This window comes from Bison bison, unplaced genomic scaffold (assembly GCF_000754665.1).
Source record: "Bison bison bison isolate TAMUID 2011002044 unplaced genomic scaffold, Bison_UMD1.0 scf7180017864530, whole genome shotgun sequence".
NCBI classification, from domain to species: Eukaryota; Metazoa; Chordata; class Mammalia; order Artiodactyla; family Bovidae; genus Bison; species Bison bison.
Window position 1 is genome coordinate 1964754 of NW_011495080.1, and position 14306 is coordinate 1979059.

The window sequence follows — 14306 nt, forward strand, 5'->3', positions numbered from 1 at the left end:
AGCATCATTCCTTCCAAAGAAATCCCAGGGTTGATCTCCTTCAGAATGGACTGGTTGGATCTCCTTGCAGTCCAAGGGACTCTCAAGAGTCTTCTCCAACACCACAGTTCAAAAGCATCAATTCTTCGGTGCTCAGCCTTCTTCACAGTCCAGCTCTCACATCCATACATGACCACTGGAAAAACCATAGCCTTGACTAGACAGACCTTTGTTGGCAAAGTAATGTCTCTGCTTTTGAATATGCTATCTAGGTTGGTCATAACTTTCCTTCCAAGGAGTAAGCGTCTTTTAATTTCATGGCTGCAGTCACCATCTGCAGTGATTTTGGAGCCCAAAAAAATAAAGTCTGACACTGTTTCCACTGTTTCCCCATCTATCTGCCATGAAGTGATGGGACCAGATGCCATGATCTTCGTTTACTAGCCCCCAAAATACTACATGGAAATCCACCCTTTTCTAACCACTGACCTGGTTCTTTCCCTTCCAGCCAGTATCCAGCTGCAGAAGTGGTCAACTTTGGCACCTGGTTCCTCTTCAGCTTCCCCATCTCCCTCATCATGCTGGTGGTCAGCTGGTTCTGGATGCACTGGCTGTTCCTGGGCTGCAAGTGAGTCCTGGGGCTCTGAGAGCAAGGCTCTCCCATCCCTCCAGGGCCATGGCCCAAGCCCTGAGGGTGACACCTAACTGGGAGCTGCCAAGTAACCATCAAGGATGCCCAGAAGAGAAGGCAGTGGAGTAGATGAGGACTCAGGCATCATGTTTTCTAGAGACTCCAAACACACATGGACTTTGCACCTCTCTATGAGCTCTGTGATGTAGTGTTCCTAAGGTCAACTGACTGGTTAGAGGAAGGGCTGGATTCATAAAAGGTCTGAATCGGAGAGTAGTTAATGTAGTTTCATGGAGAATAATTTGAACTAATTTCTAAAGAAATAACTCCAAGTAGAAGTTGCCTTAGGCTTAATTTTATAGACGTGACTGATTTATACTTAATAGTTGTATGAAATATGCTTATATCACTCAAAATAACATCAGACATTCCTCTTACAATACTATTTCTAATATTAATCTACTTAGCCAGCTTTCCATTACTGATGCTTGCTCCAAATTTGATCAGTTTCAAACACATAAAGGAAAGATATACCAGATGTTTTGCTATTAGTCCAGGGGACCCAACTTTCCCACTGCTTAGGGAATGTTCTCTGAGCTTTTTAAAAAAATAATTCAAGAGACAATCGTCAAATCAATGACAACTGTATACTTCTATGCTCCCAGTATTGCTAATTGAAAACTTATACCCACGTTCACCCCAAACAACCCTGTCTCTAGACAGATACACACACACACGCTGTGTGCTTGAAAAAAATAAATATACAAGCGTCTACATACATATGCCGCATCACAATGATTCTCACTTATGTAAAGGATGAGTGTGTAGGGACTTTCCTGGAAGTCCAGTGTCTAAGACTCTGCGTTTCCAATGCAGGGGGCACAGGTTCGATTCTAATTCGGAATAGAACAGGATCCCACAAGCCACACGGTGTAGCCTAATTAATTAGGTAATTTAAAAACCCAACCGGGAACGGGGGAAAGATGAGTGTGTAGAAACAACCAAACATAAATACCCTCACACAAGTCCATGAGACATGACTTCACATTTATATACCAGAGATTCACTGGGAAGCTGGGGAGAAGGCTGCTGAGGGGCTGTGTTATCTTGGCAGACGAAGTCGCATGATAGGTGGGATGAGGGGACAGAAGAACCGTCACAGCCAGCCAGTAGTTTAGTGTTTGCTTAGACTTGCTCTCCACTTGCTTTCAGAAGTGGTCTTCATTCCTCTGCTCATTCTTCCCTTCTCAGTTTTAAAGAGACCTGCTCTCTGAGTAAGAAGAAGAAGACCAAAAGGGAGGAGTTATCAGAGAAGAGGATCCAAGAGGAATATGAGAAGCTGGGAGCCATTACGTAAGAATCAGCCCTTCCCCCTTTTTCTCTTTCCCAGGAGAAAACCACAGCAGGTAAAGTGCGCAAAGCAGCAGCCTTGTTCTCGGTGGCCTCCTGAGCTGGGGGAGTTTTCCTTAAGTACAAATAGAGGTGCTATTTAATGCCAAAGTCAAGCTTTGGCCCCCAGGCCCCAGGGGCCACCCTTCCCCGTTGCAGTATTCCAAGTAGTTGAGCAGAAGCTGCATCTCAGGTCTCCAGTCCTGGAACCCTGATCGCAAGAGCATCCCGAAGCAAAGGGAGGAGGCCAAGAGGAAAGTCCCCGTTCCTGGAGGAGGTCTTCCTGTTTTCTCTTCTAGCTACCCGGAAATGGTCACTGGATTCTTCTTCGTCCTGATGACCGTGCTGTGGTTTACTCGGGAGCCTGGCTTTGTTCCTGGTTGGGATTCCTTCTTTGAAAAGTAAATGATACCATCTTTGTGAACGACCGCCTCACCTGAACTCTTCAGGCAGTACCCACCAGGGTCCTCTCCTAGACTCTTAGGAATAGTCAGGAACCCAGGAAGCACTCTGTCCTCTTAAAAATTCCCCTTTCTTAGGGAAGTTGCAGTGCAGTCTCTGGAAGAAAATAGACTTTGGAGTCTGCCTCCAGGGTTGGGGGTCAGGAGCTGCCACTTACAATCCACATGACCTTGGTCTTGTTACTTAAGTGCTTGTTTCGAGAGTGAAAGGAGAAAATGTAGAGTAAAATACCACCTGTAAAGGCTATGGTCACAGTGGCCGAGGCGTGTCCTGCCCCCCATATTTCCGAGGGCCAGGGCCACAGGCCACAAGCTCTCAGCACCAGCTTGTGACCCTCCCAGGAAAGAGAACGCCTCCTTTTCTCTTCTCCTCTATCTAAAATAACTCCTGCTCACTCCTTCCAACAGGTCCATAAATTCACACTAAGACATCTACCCTAGCCAGGCCCTGCCTCCAGACATTAAATCCACCAGTGGATGGCATGGGAGCAGCTGGCCAGAAGGAAGGCTGAGGTCCCCACTAGACTAGGTGCCCTGGAAAGGCACCACGTTCAGACAGGCTGTCCCGGGCCCGGTGTGACCCCTGGGCCTCCTGACTCTCCTCCTCAGCTCTGCTTGTCTCTGGCAGGAAGGGCTATCGCACCGATGCCACGGTCTCTGTCTTCCTTGGCTTCCTCCTCTTCCTGATTCCAGCGAAGAAGCCTTGCTTCGGGAAAAAGAGAGATGGTGAGAGGAGTTCAAGGGAAGAGTCGGGCCTGGCTCCAGTCAAATAATGGTCTAAGTTCAGAATTTCTGGAAGGAGCCTTACCAAAGCCCTTCTGACTCCTCCCGGCGTAGCAGAGTATCCTCTCGTTCAACAACGAGACCCCTGTCTCCACGAATCACACCAGGAGGGTTCACCTGGCTCTGCCTCCCTGTCATCTAGGGGAGGACCGGGGGCCCTCGCTGGGCATGGAGTCCATCATCACGTGGAAGGACTTCCAGAAGACCATGCCCTGGGAGATCGTCATTCTGGTGGGAGGAGGCTATGCCCTGGCTTCTGGCAGCAAGGTAACCCTTGAGTCGTCTTATTGGGCCAAGTATTTTTCATTATGTAAAGTATGTAAAGCCAGTGGCTTTACCTAGTGAGTCCTTATGGTTCTGGGAGGGAAGATTAAAAGGTGCATCCAAGTCTCTGGGAAGGGAAGCCAGGAATGGACATCATGTCCCACCTGGAATGTCTAAATGTCAGTACTGGGAGCAGAGTTAGAGTCCCAGCACACAGGCATGCACACCTCGGGTATGGGCCCACACTGCTGCAGACAAGAGAAGTCCTGGACTTTGTAGCCATCTCCTTCTGGGGATCTGACAGTGGTGAGAGGTGTAAGGGCCCAGAAATGCCCCAGACTGATCCCTCAGTTAGTCTGTATGCCTGTCCTGGGGCCTTTTGGAGAATGTATGCTAAAGTGGGTGTAGATGCCCCCCGATTTCCTGAGTGGGAGGATTTGGGATGAGATCTTTGAAAGGGGGCTGGTGGGAAAGAGTTGATGTTCCTAACCCTTTCCTGAAGTAAACAACCGTTAATAATCAGGTTAAGGTTCTGTTTGCTCCTCTGTCTTCTCTGTGTTTAACATTAACCCATCCTCAACTCGGCTCAGTTTTGACTGCCCGGTGTGTGGGCCTCAGTGCTATCTGCATCAGTAATGAGGTCCCTGGGTCCTCCGCTTGGAAGGAGCCATGGAGGACACCGGGTCCCCTAGCCCACCCAGGAGAGACTTCTTCCCTCCAGGACACCCTGGCTGACAGGGACAGCCCTGCACAGCCAGCAGAGAAGTCACTCTTGACTTTCAGCTCAGGTCTTCTGGATGTCTTCCACTCCTTGGTCTGGCTTTCTTCTCAGGAACCCTCTCCTCAGTAATAATTATTAAAACAATAGACACATTATGTTCCCCTAGATCATGTTTTCTTCCAACTAAAACTCCCCCAGTTCCTTTAACCATTCTTCATAGGGGTAGTGACCCCTGACCACACTGGTCTTTCTCCTTAGGACTCATTACACTTTGCCTTTGATCAAACACAGTCCAGGGGTGGTCAGTCTCCTGCAGAGTAGAGCAGTTATTAATAATAACTCAAGCCGCATCCTTTATTTTATGGAAGCTTTTACAAGGCTTCATTGGCACTCATGTCAATGTTTACATTGAAACCACAGTCAACTAATACCCTTCGTTCTTTTCATTGTTAGCCATTATTAAGCTTCAAGCCCTTCAATCAGTTCTGTATATATGCTTTCAATATTTCTGACTCCAAGTTCATAATATCATGTTTATCCTTGTTGAATTTCAGTGGTTAGTTTTGGCCACTGAGCCCAGCCTGGCAAGATTGATTTTTTTTTTTTAACTAAAATTGTACATGTACAGTTGGTATGGCTATAAAACCTCCTCACTCTACTACTTTAATAATATAATTTAGATACAGTATGTGTGATTCCTCCTGAATCTGAAATAATTTCAGAGTCTTAACAGTAGTGAGGAAAATTCAATAAAAATGTTTTCATACCAAGGGTTTAAAAAATAAAAAGTAAAGGTTTCTTTTATTGTGTTTTTCCCCCTAACTTTACAGCCTAATTTATAAGTTTATTTCAAATTATAGTATAAGCTAGTTCTCCTGGAAAAAAAAATGCCCTTATTTTGCTTTACTTACAAGTACTATTGGAGAACATGATAAATAATACTCCAATTCTTTATAAAACATACTGCTTCCACTCAGCTAACTTCTCTGCCTCCTCTGTCTTTGTCTGGTGAGCAGAGTTTTATGTGTCACAAGCAATAGAAATTACAGAGGTTTGAGGCACTGCACCCACCTTTAATTGAGGTAGTCCTCACATATTGTATTTACAGCTCTCAGTCAGTGGAGGGAAAAAAAAAAAAAGGAAGTGGCTCAAGGTAAAAATGGCTACATGAGAGAATTCTGAAGCCCTCTGGTTAGCAGTTGTCTACGAGCATGCCATGAAGTGGCCCAGGTGCTGTGGAGATGAAATAAGCTTTTGATGAACTTGGAGAAGAGAAAGAGCGGCCTGCTGACAACACAGTGAGGCCGTCCTTAATAGCAGAACACGAGTAAGGCCTGCAGCTTGAGCAATCCTAGAATGTCTCTCCCTGTTTCTTGCCCTAGTCCTCATTTCTTCATTGCATTTGCAGCCTGGAGGGTGAACAGGAAAAGTCAGAGCATGTCAACTAGAGAAGGGAGAAGGGGGAGGGTGGGAGAGCTGGAGAGCGCATACGGCAACCTGGGGTTTTTTAAGGACATAAGCTCAACTGTGCCCTTCATTTTTAGGGGATGGGGAGAACCCTCATCACTGGCAGATGAACATCTTCCAACCAAATGAATTACTCCAAGTGGAAATATTCATTTATTTGAGTTGATGTGTGTAGGTGTTGCTAATGGAAAAGGTTCAAGCCTTTATTTCATATTGACAAGAAGTATGGGCAGATGGCAGATCCTGATGTCAGCTGTGATGAGACCTGAATCCAACACAGGCTGAGGCTGAATGACCATTTCCAGGCTAGTGAGGTGGCACCTTCGCCACAACATGGAGACAGACCTGTAATTCCTCTCTCCCTCATTACTCACGTAAAATTTCTAACGCCCAGCCCTGCCTACTCAGGCCCCAAAGACCAGAGGAAAAGTTACTATCCCAACATGGTGATAATTTGTTCCCTTTCCTGGGTGATAATAGAAATAGATTTCAAAAGCAGGAATAAGGATTACACGTGGCAACCTGTGCAAAGGGCACTGTTGAGTGAACGGGCAGCATGACACTGTCGGAAGCTGGAGAAAGAGTGGCAGGTGCGAAGCTGAGTGGCCCACCACCCCCAAGGTTTCCAATCCCCGCCAAGTTGCCATAGCGCCAAGGACCACAGCAAGTGGAGGCTCTCCGTGCCCTGTGACAACGACTGACCAGGCGGCTCTAAGACTAAACGTGCAATCAATTAAAAAAAAAAAAAATTTGCTGAGACCCTTGTGGTCCAGTGGCTAAGAGTCCACACTCCCAGTGCAGGGGGCTCGGGTTTGATCCTTGGTCAGGCAACTAGATCCCGCATGTTGTAACTAAGACTCAGCACAGCTAAATAAATAAATATTAAAAAAAAAAAAAAAAAAAGAATCTGCTGGGCCATGCAGTGACTTAATATTTAAAAAAAAAAAAACAGGAATGCCTGTGGATCCAGCCTGCCTAAAAATAGGGAGGCAAATTAGATGGCTCCTGGTGGTCCTGTCCAGCACCCACCATCCCTGACCTTCTGGAGGCTGAGTGCCACTCTCTCCTCACTGCACCGCCTTGTCTCCCTGCAGACCTCGGGCCTCTCCACGTGGATCGGGCAGCAGATGCTGTCTCTGAGCAGCCTCCCACCGTGGGCTGTCACCCTGCTGGCATGCATCCTGGTGTCCATTGTCACAGAGTTTGTGAGCAACCCAGCTACCATCACCATCTTCCTGCCCATCGTGTGCAGTCTGGTGAGTAGAGCAGGGCTCTGAGACGTCCAGTAACTGATAAGTAAAAAGATAATAAAAGCAAGAGCTCTAAAAACCCTTTCCCAAAAGTCTACGCTTAGTTTAGGGGAAGTTCTGAATGGAAACAAGAATGGACAAGATAACTGTAAAACCCTAGGATTCTAATACCCCACAATCCCCATCCATCTTCCTCTCCTATGGAAGTGAAGTGAGTCACTCAGTCGTGTCCAATTCTTTGCGACCCTATGGACTATACAATCCATGGAATTCTCCAGGCCAGAATACTGGAGTGAGTAGCCTTTCCCTTCTCCAGGGATGAGACCTAACAGGAGGGTGGGAGAAACAGCTACAGAAAATGGAGACAAAATGTTCCCAGAAGTACTCTCAGCTGCAGAGACCAAAACCACAGCTCTGTCATCACTGCCTCCACCCAGCTTCTCTGTCCAGGAGATTCTGAGAATTATGAGCAATGCCAGCCTCATTCCTGGGTCTCAGAACAATTTGTGATTAATGGAGTAGGTGTTTGCGCAGTCGGATGGTGGGGGTGGAGCCACTGGCAGATCTCAGCCTGGCTAAGCAGCCACAGAGGTGATCCACCAAACACAATGCTGCCTCCATCCCATTTTGTGAGGCGGAACCTGTAAGGTGAAGGCTCTTCCTCATCACCAACAAGATAATATCTTCCTACTCTATCAGCCCCAAACTCCTCCCACTCAGCCACTCTCTGCTCACTGCTCCCTCCAACTTCTCCCTCTCCTCAGCCTGCCTGTGTGAGTGCAGGAATGCACTTAAAACGTGGTACCATTGAGGGTAAGATCACAGGTTCCCACAGGTTCAAGTCCCACATAAGGCAGTTATTGTACCTTGGGGGAAAAAAAATGTAGTTCTGCACGCCAAGAGCAAGAGATGTCTACCTCCATCAACGCAACTTATTCATGAGATTTGTGTTGCAAGAATTTCTCAGCTGAAGCATCAAAATTTAAAACTACTCCCTTAGACCAGCACCAAGAAATGAAACATCCCTTCTAGTAGGGAGGCAACTTGGAGTCCATGTTTCCATGGGGAGTGAGCAGTAGGGACCCATCCAATGAGCCCGGGACTATGTGCTTTTGAGGGCATGGTTTAACTGTCCGTTGCACATGGTATCCAATCAAGGGCAGCTGACACCCAACCATCATTTAGGCACACTCGTGATGGTAAGCATGGCAAATGCAAGTCTAACCTCCGTGCTAATGTTTCTGTGAATTCTCTTTTCCTAGTCTGAAACTCTGCAAATAAATCCACTCTACACCCTGATCCCGGTCACCATGTGCATCTCCTTTGCAGTGATGCTGCCAGTGGGCAATCCCCCCAATGCCATCGTCTTCAGCTATGGGCACTGCCAGATTAAAGATATGGTGAGTCGTGGGTGGCCTCTTCCCACCAGGCCCACCTGCCATGAAGACAGGGATGACTGGCCCTATATAGCTTTCTAAAGTTTATTATTTTATAGGCAGTACCCCTGATCTGTATTAGCTCAGCCCCAGGGTGGCAGAAAGAATGGTTCTGGTGAAAGGTTTTCCTGTGGTCCACAAGCACCAAGAATAGCAATCATGTGCTCTCCCGAGCCCTAATCTGGGAAAAGAGTGGGTACGTAGACAGAAAAGGCTGGGACCGACCCGGGGTGTGACCCACTCTGGAAGCCGAGAGCTTGTTTTAGTCTTTGCTCAGTTCCTGCACTGAACTGTGGGGATTTGGCCCAGAGTTGCTGGCTTATTCATAAAAGGTTAAGTGTGAGACACTTCATGAACTGAGGGTGAAAGATACTTTGTAAGAACAAGATTCTCCTCCCTGTCCAACCCTCTCCCCAAGCAAGATACCCCCAAAGCAACAACTGTAAAATTAAGCACCCATAGCTCATTTCTCAGTTTTCAGCGAGGCTCACAAAACACGGGGAGGGGACACTTTGCGGCTGGTTTTAGTGTGGGGCCACCCTCCACCCCTCAGCCTGCTGCTTGTGCCCTGCAGGTGAAAGCTGGTCTGGGGGTCAATGTCATTGGCCTGGTGACAGTGATGGTGGCCATCAATACATGGGGAATAAGCCTCTTCGACCTCAACACGTTTCCTGCCTGGGCCAAGGTCAGTAATATCACTGATCAGGCCTGACCCCTGTGGGTGAACGGCCCAACCCCAGGAGCGACCAGCACCCAGCAGAGTCTGACCAACAGGCTGAGAGGACCACCAGCACAGGACCCCCTCAGAAGATTCCTCCGTCTTCCACCTCCAGTGAGGTGCAGAGAGCCTCCAAGCACAACGCACAGGCCCAGACGTCACTGTCTTCCGCTCTGCCCTCCTTCCTCAGCGCTGCAGCGCAAGGAAACCTAAAACCCTTCTCCCTCCTTTGTAGCTTGTCTCCCCAACCAGCTCTTTCTGAAAGCCAGCAAGAGACAAAAGTCTGTCTTCATTGCCCCTCAGAGGCTAAGCCTCACAAACTGGCCAGTCCCCCTGGGTTTGATGTTATTCTTAAACTCTCAGTCCCGTTTAGGAATAGAAGGAGAAAACCCAAATCATCCTACCAAGTGCAGAGAGTGAAACCAATGTCATCTCCTCAGGGGAAAAGTCTCACCCAGAACCTGAGACCTGACGTCGGCTCCTTTCTCTTAGGTGTTTCTCACCAAGTTCTCTCCACAAAAGGGCAGTTCTTAGGGAGGCCTCTTTGTGGCCATCAGTATTCTTATCACTCCTCTTGTAAGTGTCTCTCTTCAATGGCTTCTCTATACCTCGGCACCAAATCCCTGCAAAGAAAATAGTGTCCCCTTCAGAATGAGGCTGGTGCTGTTCTCTGTCAAAGGAGGCAGAAAGAAGACACATTGAGATCAGTGTCTCTCTCTCCACTCAGCACTAACCATCAATACCACCGTGCTGGTTAAGTGTTGGGAGGAAGGAAAAACCTTCATAGTTCGTACCTGTCTTACTGAGGAGGCAGAAACTGTGATTAAGACCATAGCACTATTAATGATATGTCGATGGGTTTTCTTCAGGAGGCAATGAGTAGTTCATCCCTAAGACAAGCACAGAAAGGTCCAAACACATCCGTCACTTTCTAAAAGTTGATGAGCCCCTGGAGGGGAGGGGAGATGTCTTATGTCTCTTAAAGTCTGCAGCAACTTATATGGTACAGTGAACTGTGTGCGTGTCTGCTCAATAAATGTCTTCCTTGAAATGACTCCTGAAGTCCAGGCCTCCTCCTTCTTCCTGAACTGCACCCCTATTCCCATGACATAAGTCTTTGCCACAGGACTGGATGTTGCTCCCAATCCCTCCAGCGTGACACATTTCAGATTTTTACCATCAACTACTTGCTAAATACACCTTACGAGAAAAGGAGGAAACCATAGTTACAGCACTGCTTGAATTGATTTTAAGTTACTAATGACAGCAAGTGCAGTTTCCCGACAATGATTTACCAGTAAAGTAAATCACTGTCGGGAAACTGCACTTGCTGTCATTAGTAACTCTCTTAGTTTATCCTATGTCTGTGAGTTACAAAGTTTCTTTTGTGCCAATCAAAAACCTGCACCAGGTTTAACCAGGAATATTACTGCTGCTTCCTGTTAGCGTAGGCCAAATTATGTGGCCACTTACAAAAGTGGATGAGCCCAAATGAAATACCAATGTTAGGTACACTATGGCTGGTCTGAGGAAACAGCATTGCTACCGGTCATGTTGCTTTGAAATATTTCTGAGTCAGGATGTCACTCCTATTGTCAGGGTAGCCAAATGGTCAAAGTGTCTGACCTATTACAGAATTTAAGACACCAAACCTTTAAGTCAGACAACAAGGCAATGCAGATAATCAATAAGATGCTGGGAGTATAAACAAGCAAAAGAAAGAAAAGGTGGCAGAGAATTAAGTTGACTTCAGACTTTCTTGGTGGTCCAGTGGCTAAGAATCCGCCTGCCAATTCAGGGGACACGGATTCAATCCCTGGTCTGGGAAGATTCCCCATCCTACAGGGCAACTAGGTCCACAAGTCCTAGGCCCATGCTCCGTAACAAGAGAAGCCACTGAACGAGCAGCTCTCACACAGCAACTAGAGAGAAAGCGCGCACGCAGCAACGAAAACCCAGTACAGCCAAAAATAAATTTAAAAAAAAAAAATTCAGTTGACTTAGAATGATTGGCCCCTATTGAGCTATTTGAGACCCTGACTCGTTCTGAAACAGAGAGCAGAGCAGCTCCACGAAGCTGCTGCCACGTCCATCAGGCGGCTAACACTCTCGAGCAGTCAGTTCAGAAAGGGTGTTTATTTTGGTCTGGTCAGCAGACCGAACAGCACTGTTCTGTCCCCAGACCATAGATTCAGTCCAAAGCAGCCTGCTCATTCCAGATGTGACTAACAAGCATCAGCTGTGACTCACAACTCCTTGTCTTCTAGAATCGCTCTGCTGCTGGACAGGACCTAACAGCTCTGCTTGGTAGTGCTGTCTTTTGCAAATACATTAAATCTGATTCTTCTCTTCTCATATCACAACTCTATATGGGTGGAAAAGCTGTAAATGATCACCTGATACCAGCTCATTTTATAGCTGATGAAACTGAGAAACAAAAACCCAAGTAGAGTTGCCTCTTATTCTTGATTATACATCAAATTTTGCTTAAAGTTGTCTCAGAAATTCCTTTAAGTCACCCATGAAGTACACAGTATACAACCTTTTATGTTAGAATTCACATGAAACAGACTCGTGTGCCATTTTAGTAAGTAAAAAATGGCTAGTTTTTTCCTCCACTGTCAGAGTAGATCTCTTATTTAGCTGAACCCAAATAAAGTAGGTGGCTTCATGTTTAGCCACCTGTTTGAAAAGTGCATCTCAACACTAGGATCACTCTCAGGCGAGCGAGAAAACTGAACCACCATTAAGACAGGGAGCTGAGAGCACCCAAGAGCTCAGGCAGCTGTCCTGGGGCCGCCCTCACTGAACAGATCTGAGCACACCGTCTACTCTATTTACAGGGTGCCTTCCGCTCAGCCCAGCCTGGTACAGCTGTGCATGTTAGAGTGGCACTTTTCACACGCAGGCGCAGGACTCGGGTTTTGCAATGTCCCACCACACCCCAGGCACTTTCCACAAAACTTCACTGTTGGCCTGTTTCTCTCCCATGCCATCTGCTAGGTCTTCAGTGCTTGACTATGTGGCATCCAGATTTAGGAAAGGTATAAATAGAACATGTGAAAATCCAAGTTTCACAGACTCCCTATTAAGACCAGGCAACATCTCCAAGTATTTCCCCTTCACTGTCCTGCTCCTTTCCACGAGGCAAGGCGTTAACAGACAGTGGGGGAAAAAAGAACTCACTCATCTGAGTAAGGCTGGGAAATGCTATGTGCAAAGTTCAGGCCGAGGAGCTGAAGAAAAGTCTCCTTTGCTTCAGTACAGTATATAGTGTTCCGTCAGGAGGAGTAACAGAGAAAGTATTTAAAATGTGGGAGAGCTTAGCAGAAAAGCAAACACCAGCACAGTATCTAGGGAGTGAACCACTCAGTGGAAATGAAAACACTATGCATGTCACACATGCTCCATGGACAAGTATGGACAACTGGAAAACCCACACATCCTAACTTTTCTCTAGAGTCACAGAAATGAAAATTGAGTAAATGAGTTAGAAAGAAGAAAACAAAACTGTCCCTTTAAACCAAAAACTGCTTAATTATCAGAAGAGAGGTCTAAAGACATCAACTGGTAACTTCAATTCATAAAATACAGTGCCAAGTAAGGTTCTTTTGGCTTTTTCTCTTTCTTTGGGTATTTTGTTTGGAGGTTACAGTTTAAGGATAAGGTTTCTAGTTCAATGTATTTTTTAGGTTCCCAACATCAACCCTGAAGTCTTACTTTTCACACGAGTAACTTTAGTAGTGTTTTATGTAACCCACCTTTTAAAGTCAGGAGTAGCAGAAAGTCTCCTTAAATGACAACAGTGATTTTCACTTTTTAAAAGGCATGTCCCTCAGTGGTTCTTCCCATCCGTCCCCTGCTTTGTGAGGCAAAGCTCTCGACAAAACACCCAGGGAGTGCACCAGTCAGTGCCCTCATTACCGTCACCACATCCCCTAAAATCCGTGGTGGCTCTGGGTTCCTCCAACACTATCTCAGTGAAGATAACCCTGCCTGAGAACTCAGAGCTCCTTTTCACTCCTGCAAGGACCTAAAATTAGGAGAGGGGCTCTGAAGGTGACCAGGAAGTTGGCCTGTGTTCACTGTGGAGCAGTTTACATGGTGAAGGGCATTTCCTGGATGGCTCCCACTGGAAGAAATGATCCCCCTCATCGAGGTTAAGTGTCACTTCTGATAGAAGCTCTAAGTCCAAATGAGTTTCAATTACAACGTATGATTATAGAGACCTAATATTACAACATCTAAGTGACCCTCACCCCCAGAGCAGCCAGTCTGGGAGAACACATCCACAAATAACAATGCTCCGTAGGTGATAAAAAGAATCTGTCTTTGAAAACAGTTTTCTGAGTTTGTGGCATTTTGAATATTCTGAAGGATGGTAAATCTCTCTCCTTCAAGGCTGCAGTTCACTCTGCTAACAATTCAGTCATCCAAGAGCAAACCTTGCAAGCCAGGTGCTTTGGTCAATGTGGATACTACAGATTTTCATCAACAAAGCGAGTGACCAAAGAGTAACAACAAATTTTGCACAGTTCATAGACTTTTGCTCCAAAAGTGAGTGCAGGGGGTGGAAAAAAAAAGTATTCAGACCCAAAGCAACATGTTTGGACGAGTATCTACTATTTATTGGCTGATCTGCAAAGCGCTGTGCTACACATCACACATTATTTCAGCTGTTTCTCACGGAAGCCCTCTGAGGTAGGTACAGAGAATGCAACAGTTTCAGAAAAATAAGCTGCTTGCCCCGATCACACTTCAAGGGACAAGTCAGTCCATAATATGATCCTAATCTGTCTCACACACCAGTACAACTCAACAGGGACAAAACTCATCTCCATGTATGAAAGATCCGTGTTTTCCAAGAGAAGCAGAATCACTTCATTTTATCATCACAGTAACAGTGGCATCACTGTCTGAAAAAAAGGTCTCTAAGCCATTCTTCCAGTTTACTGATTCTGCTAAAATGTCCTCAGAAATGGCATTATCAGTGAAGCTGCCCAACAAGCTCTCTGAAACAAAATGCCCAGTGAGATGGGACTTTATTTATATTTAGTGCACATCACCCTTCTAGGACTTCAGGATGGAGATATCCCCCTGCATTGACAAGTATAACATCAGGTTTAACATTACCACTGTAGTAGCAAGACAGGAAAAAAACTTAGCCTTTCTCAGGAGTGGATTAAATACATTATAGTATATTCGCT

General features: G+C 46.3%; 1 protein-coding gene across 1 annotated transcript in view; it reads left to right on the plus strand.

The window, feature by feature from the left end:
- The window catches only part of SLC13A4 (solute carrier family 13 (sodium/sulfate symporter), member 4), a 41926-nt gene extending 31773 nt beyond the window's left edge, over nucleotides 1–10153 (plus strand). Inside the window, exons 9-16 of the mRNA XM_010831625.1 lie at nucleotides 488–607; nucleotides 1862–1963; nucleotides 2299–2400; nucleotides 3089–3186; nucleotides 3386–3510; nucleotides 6790–6951; nucleotides 8208–8345; nucleotides 8956–10153. Coding sequence (XP_010829927.1) covers nucleotides 488–607; nucleotides 1862–1963; nucleotides 2299–2400; nucleotides 3089–3186; nucleotides 3386–3510; nucleotides 6790–6951; nucleotides 8208–8345; nucleotides 8956–9093 — 985 coding nt within the window. The 3' untranslated portion in view covers nucleotides 9094–10153. The remainder of the gene's footprint in view (nucleotides 1–487; nucleotides 608–1861; nucleotides 1964–2298; nucleotides 2401–3088; nucleotides 3187–3385; nucleotides 3511–6789; nucleotides 6952–8207; nucleotides 8346–8955) is intronic.
- The last annotated feature ends 4153 nt before the right edge of the window (nucleotides 10154–14306 follow it).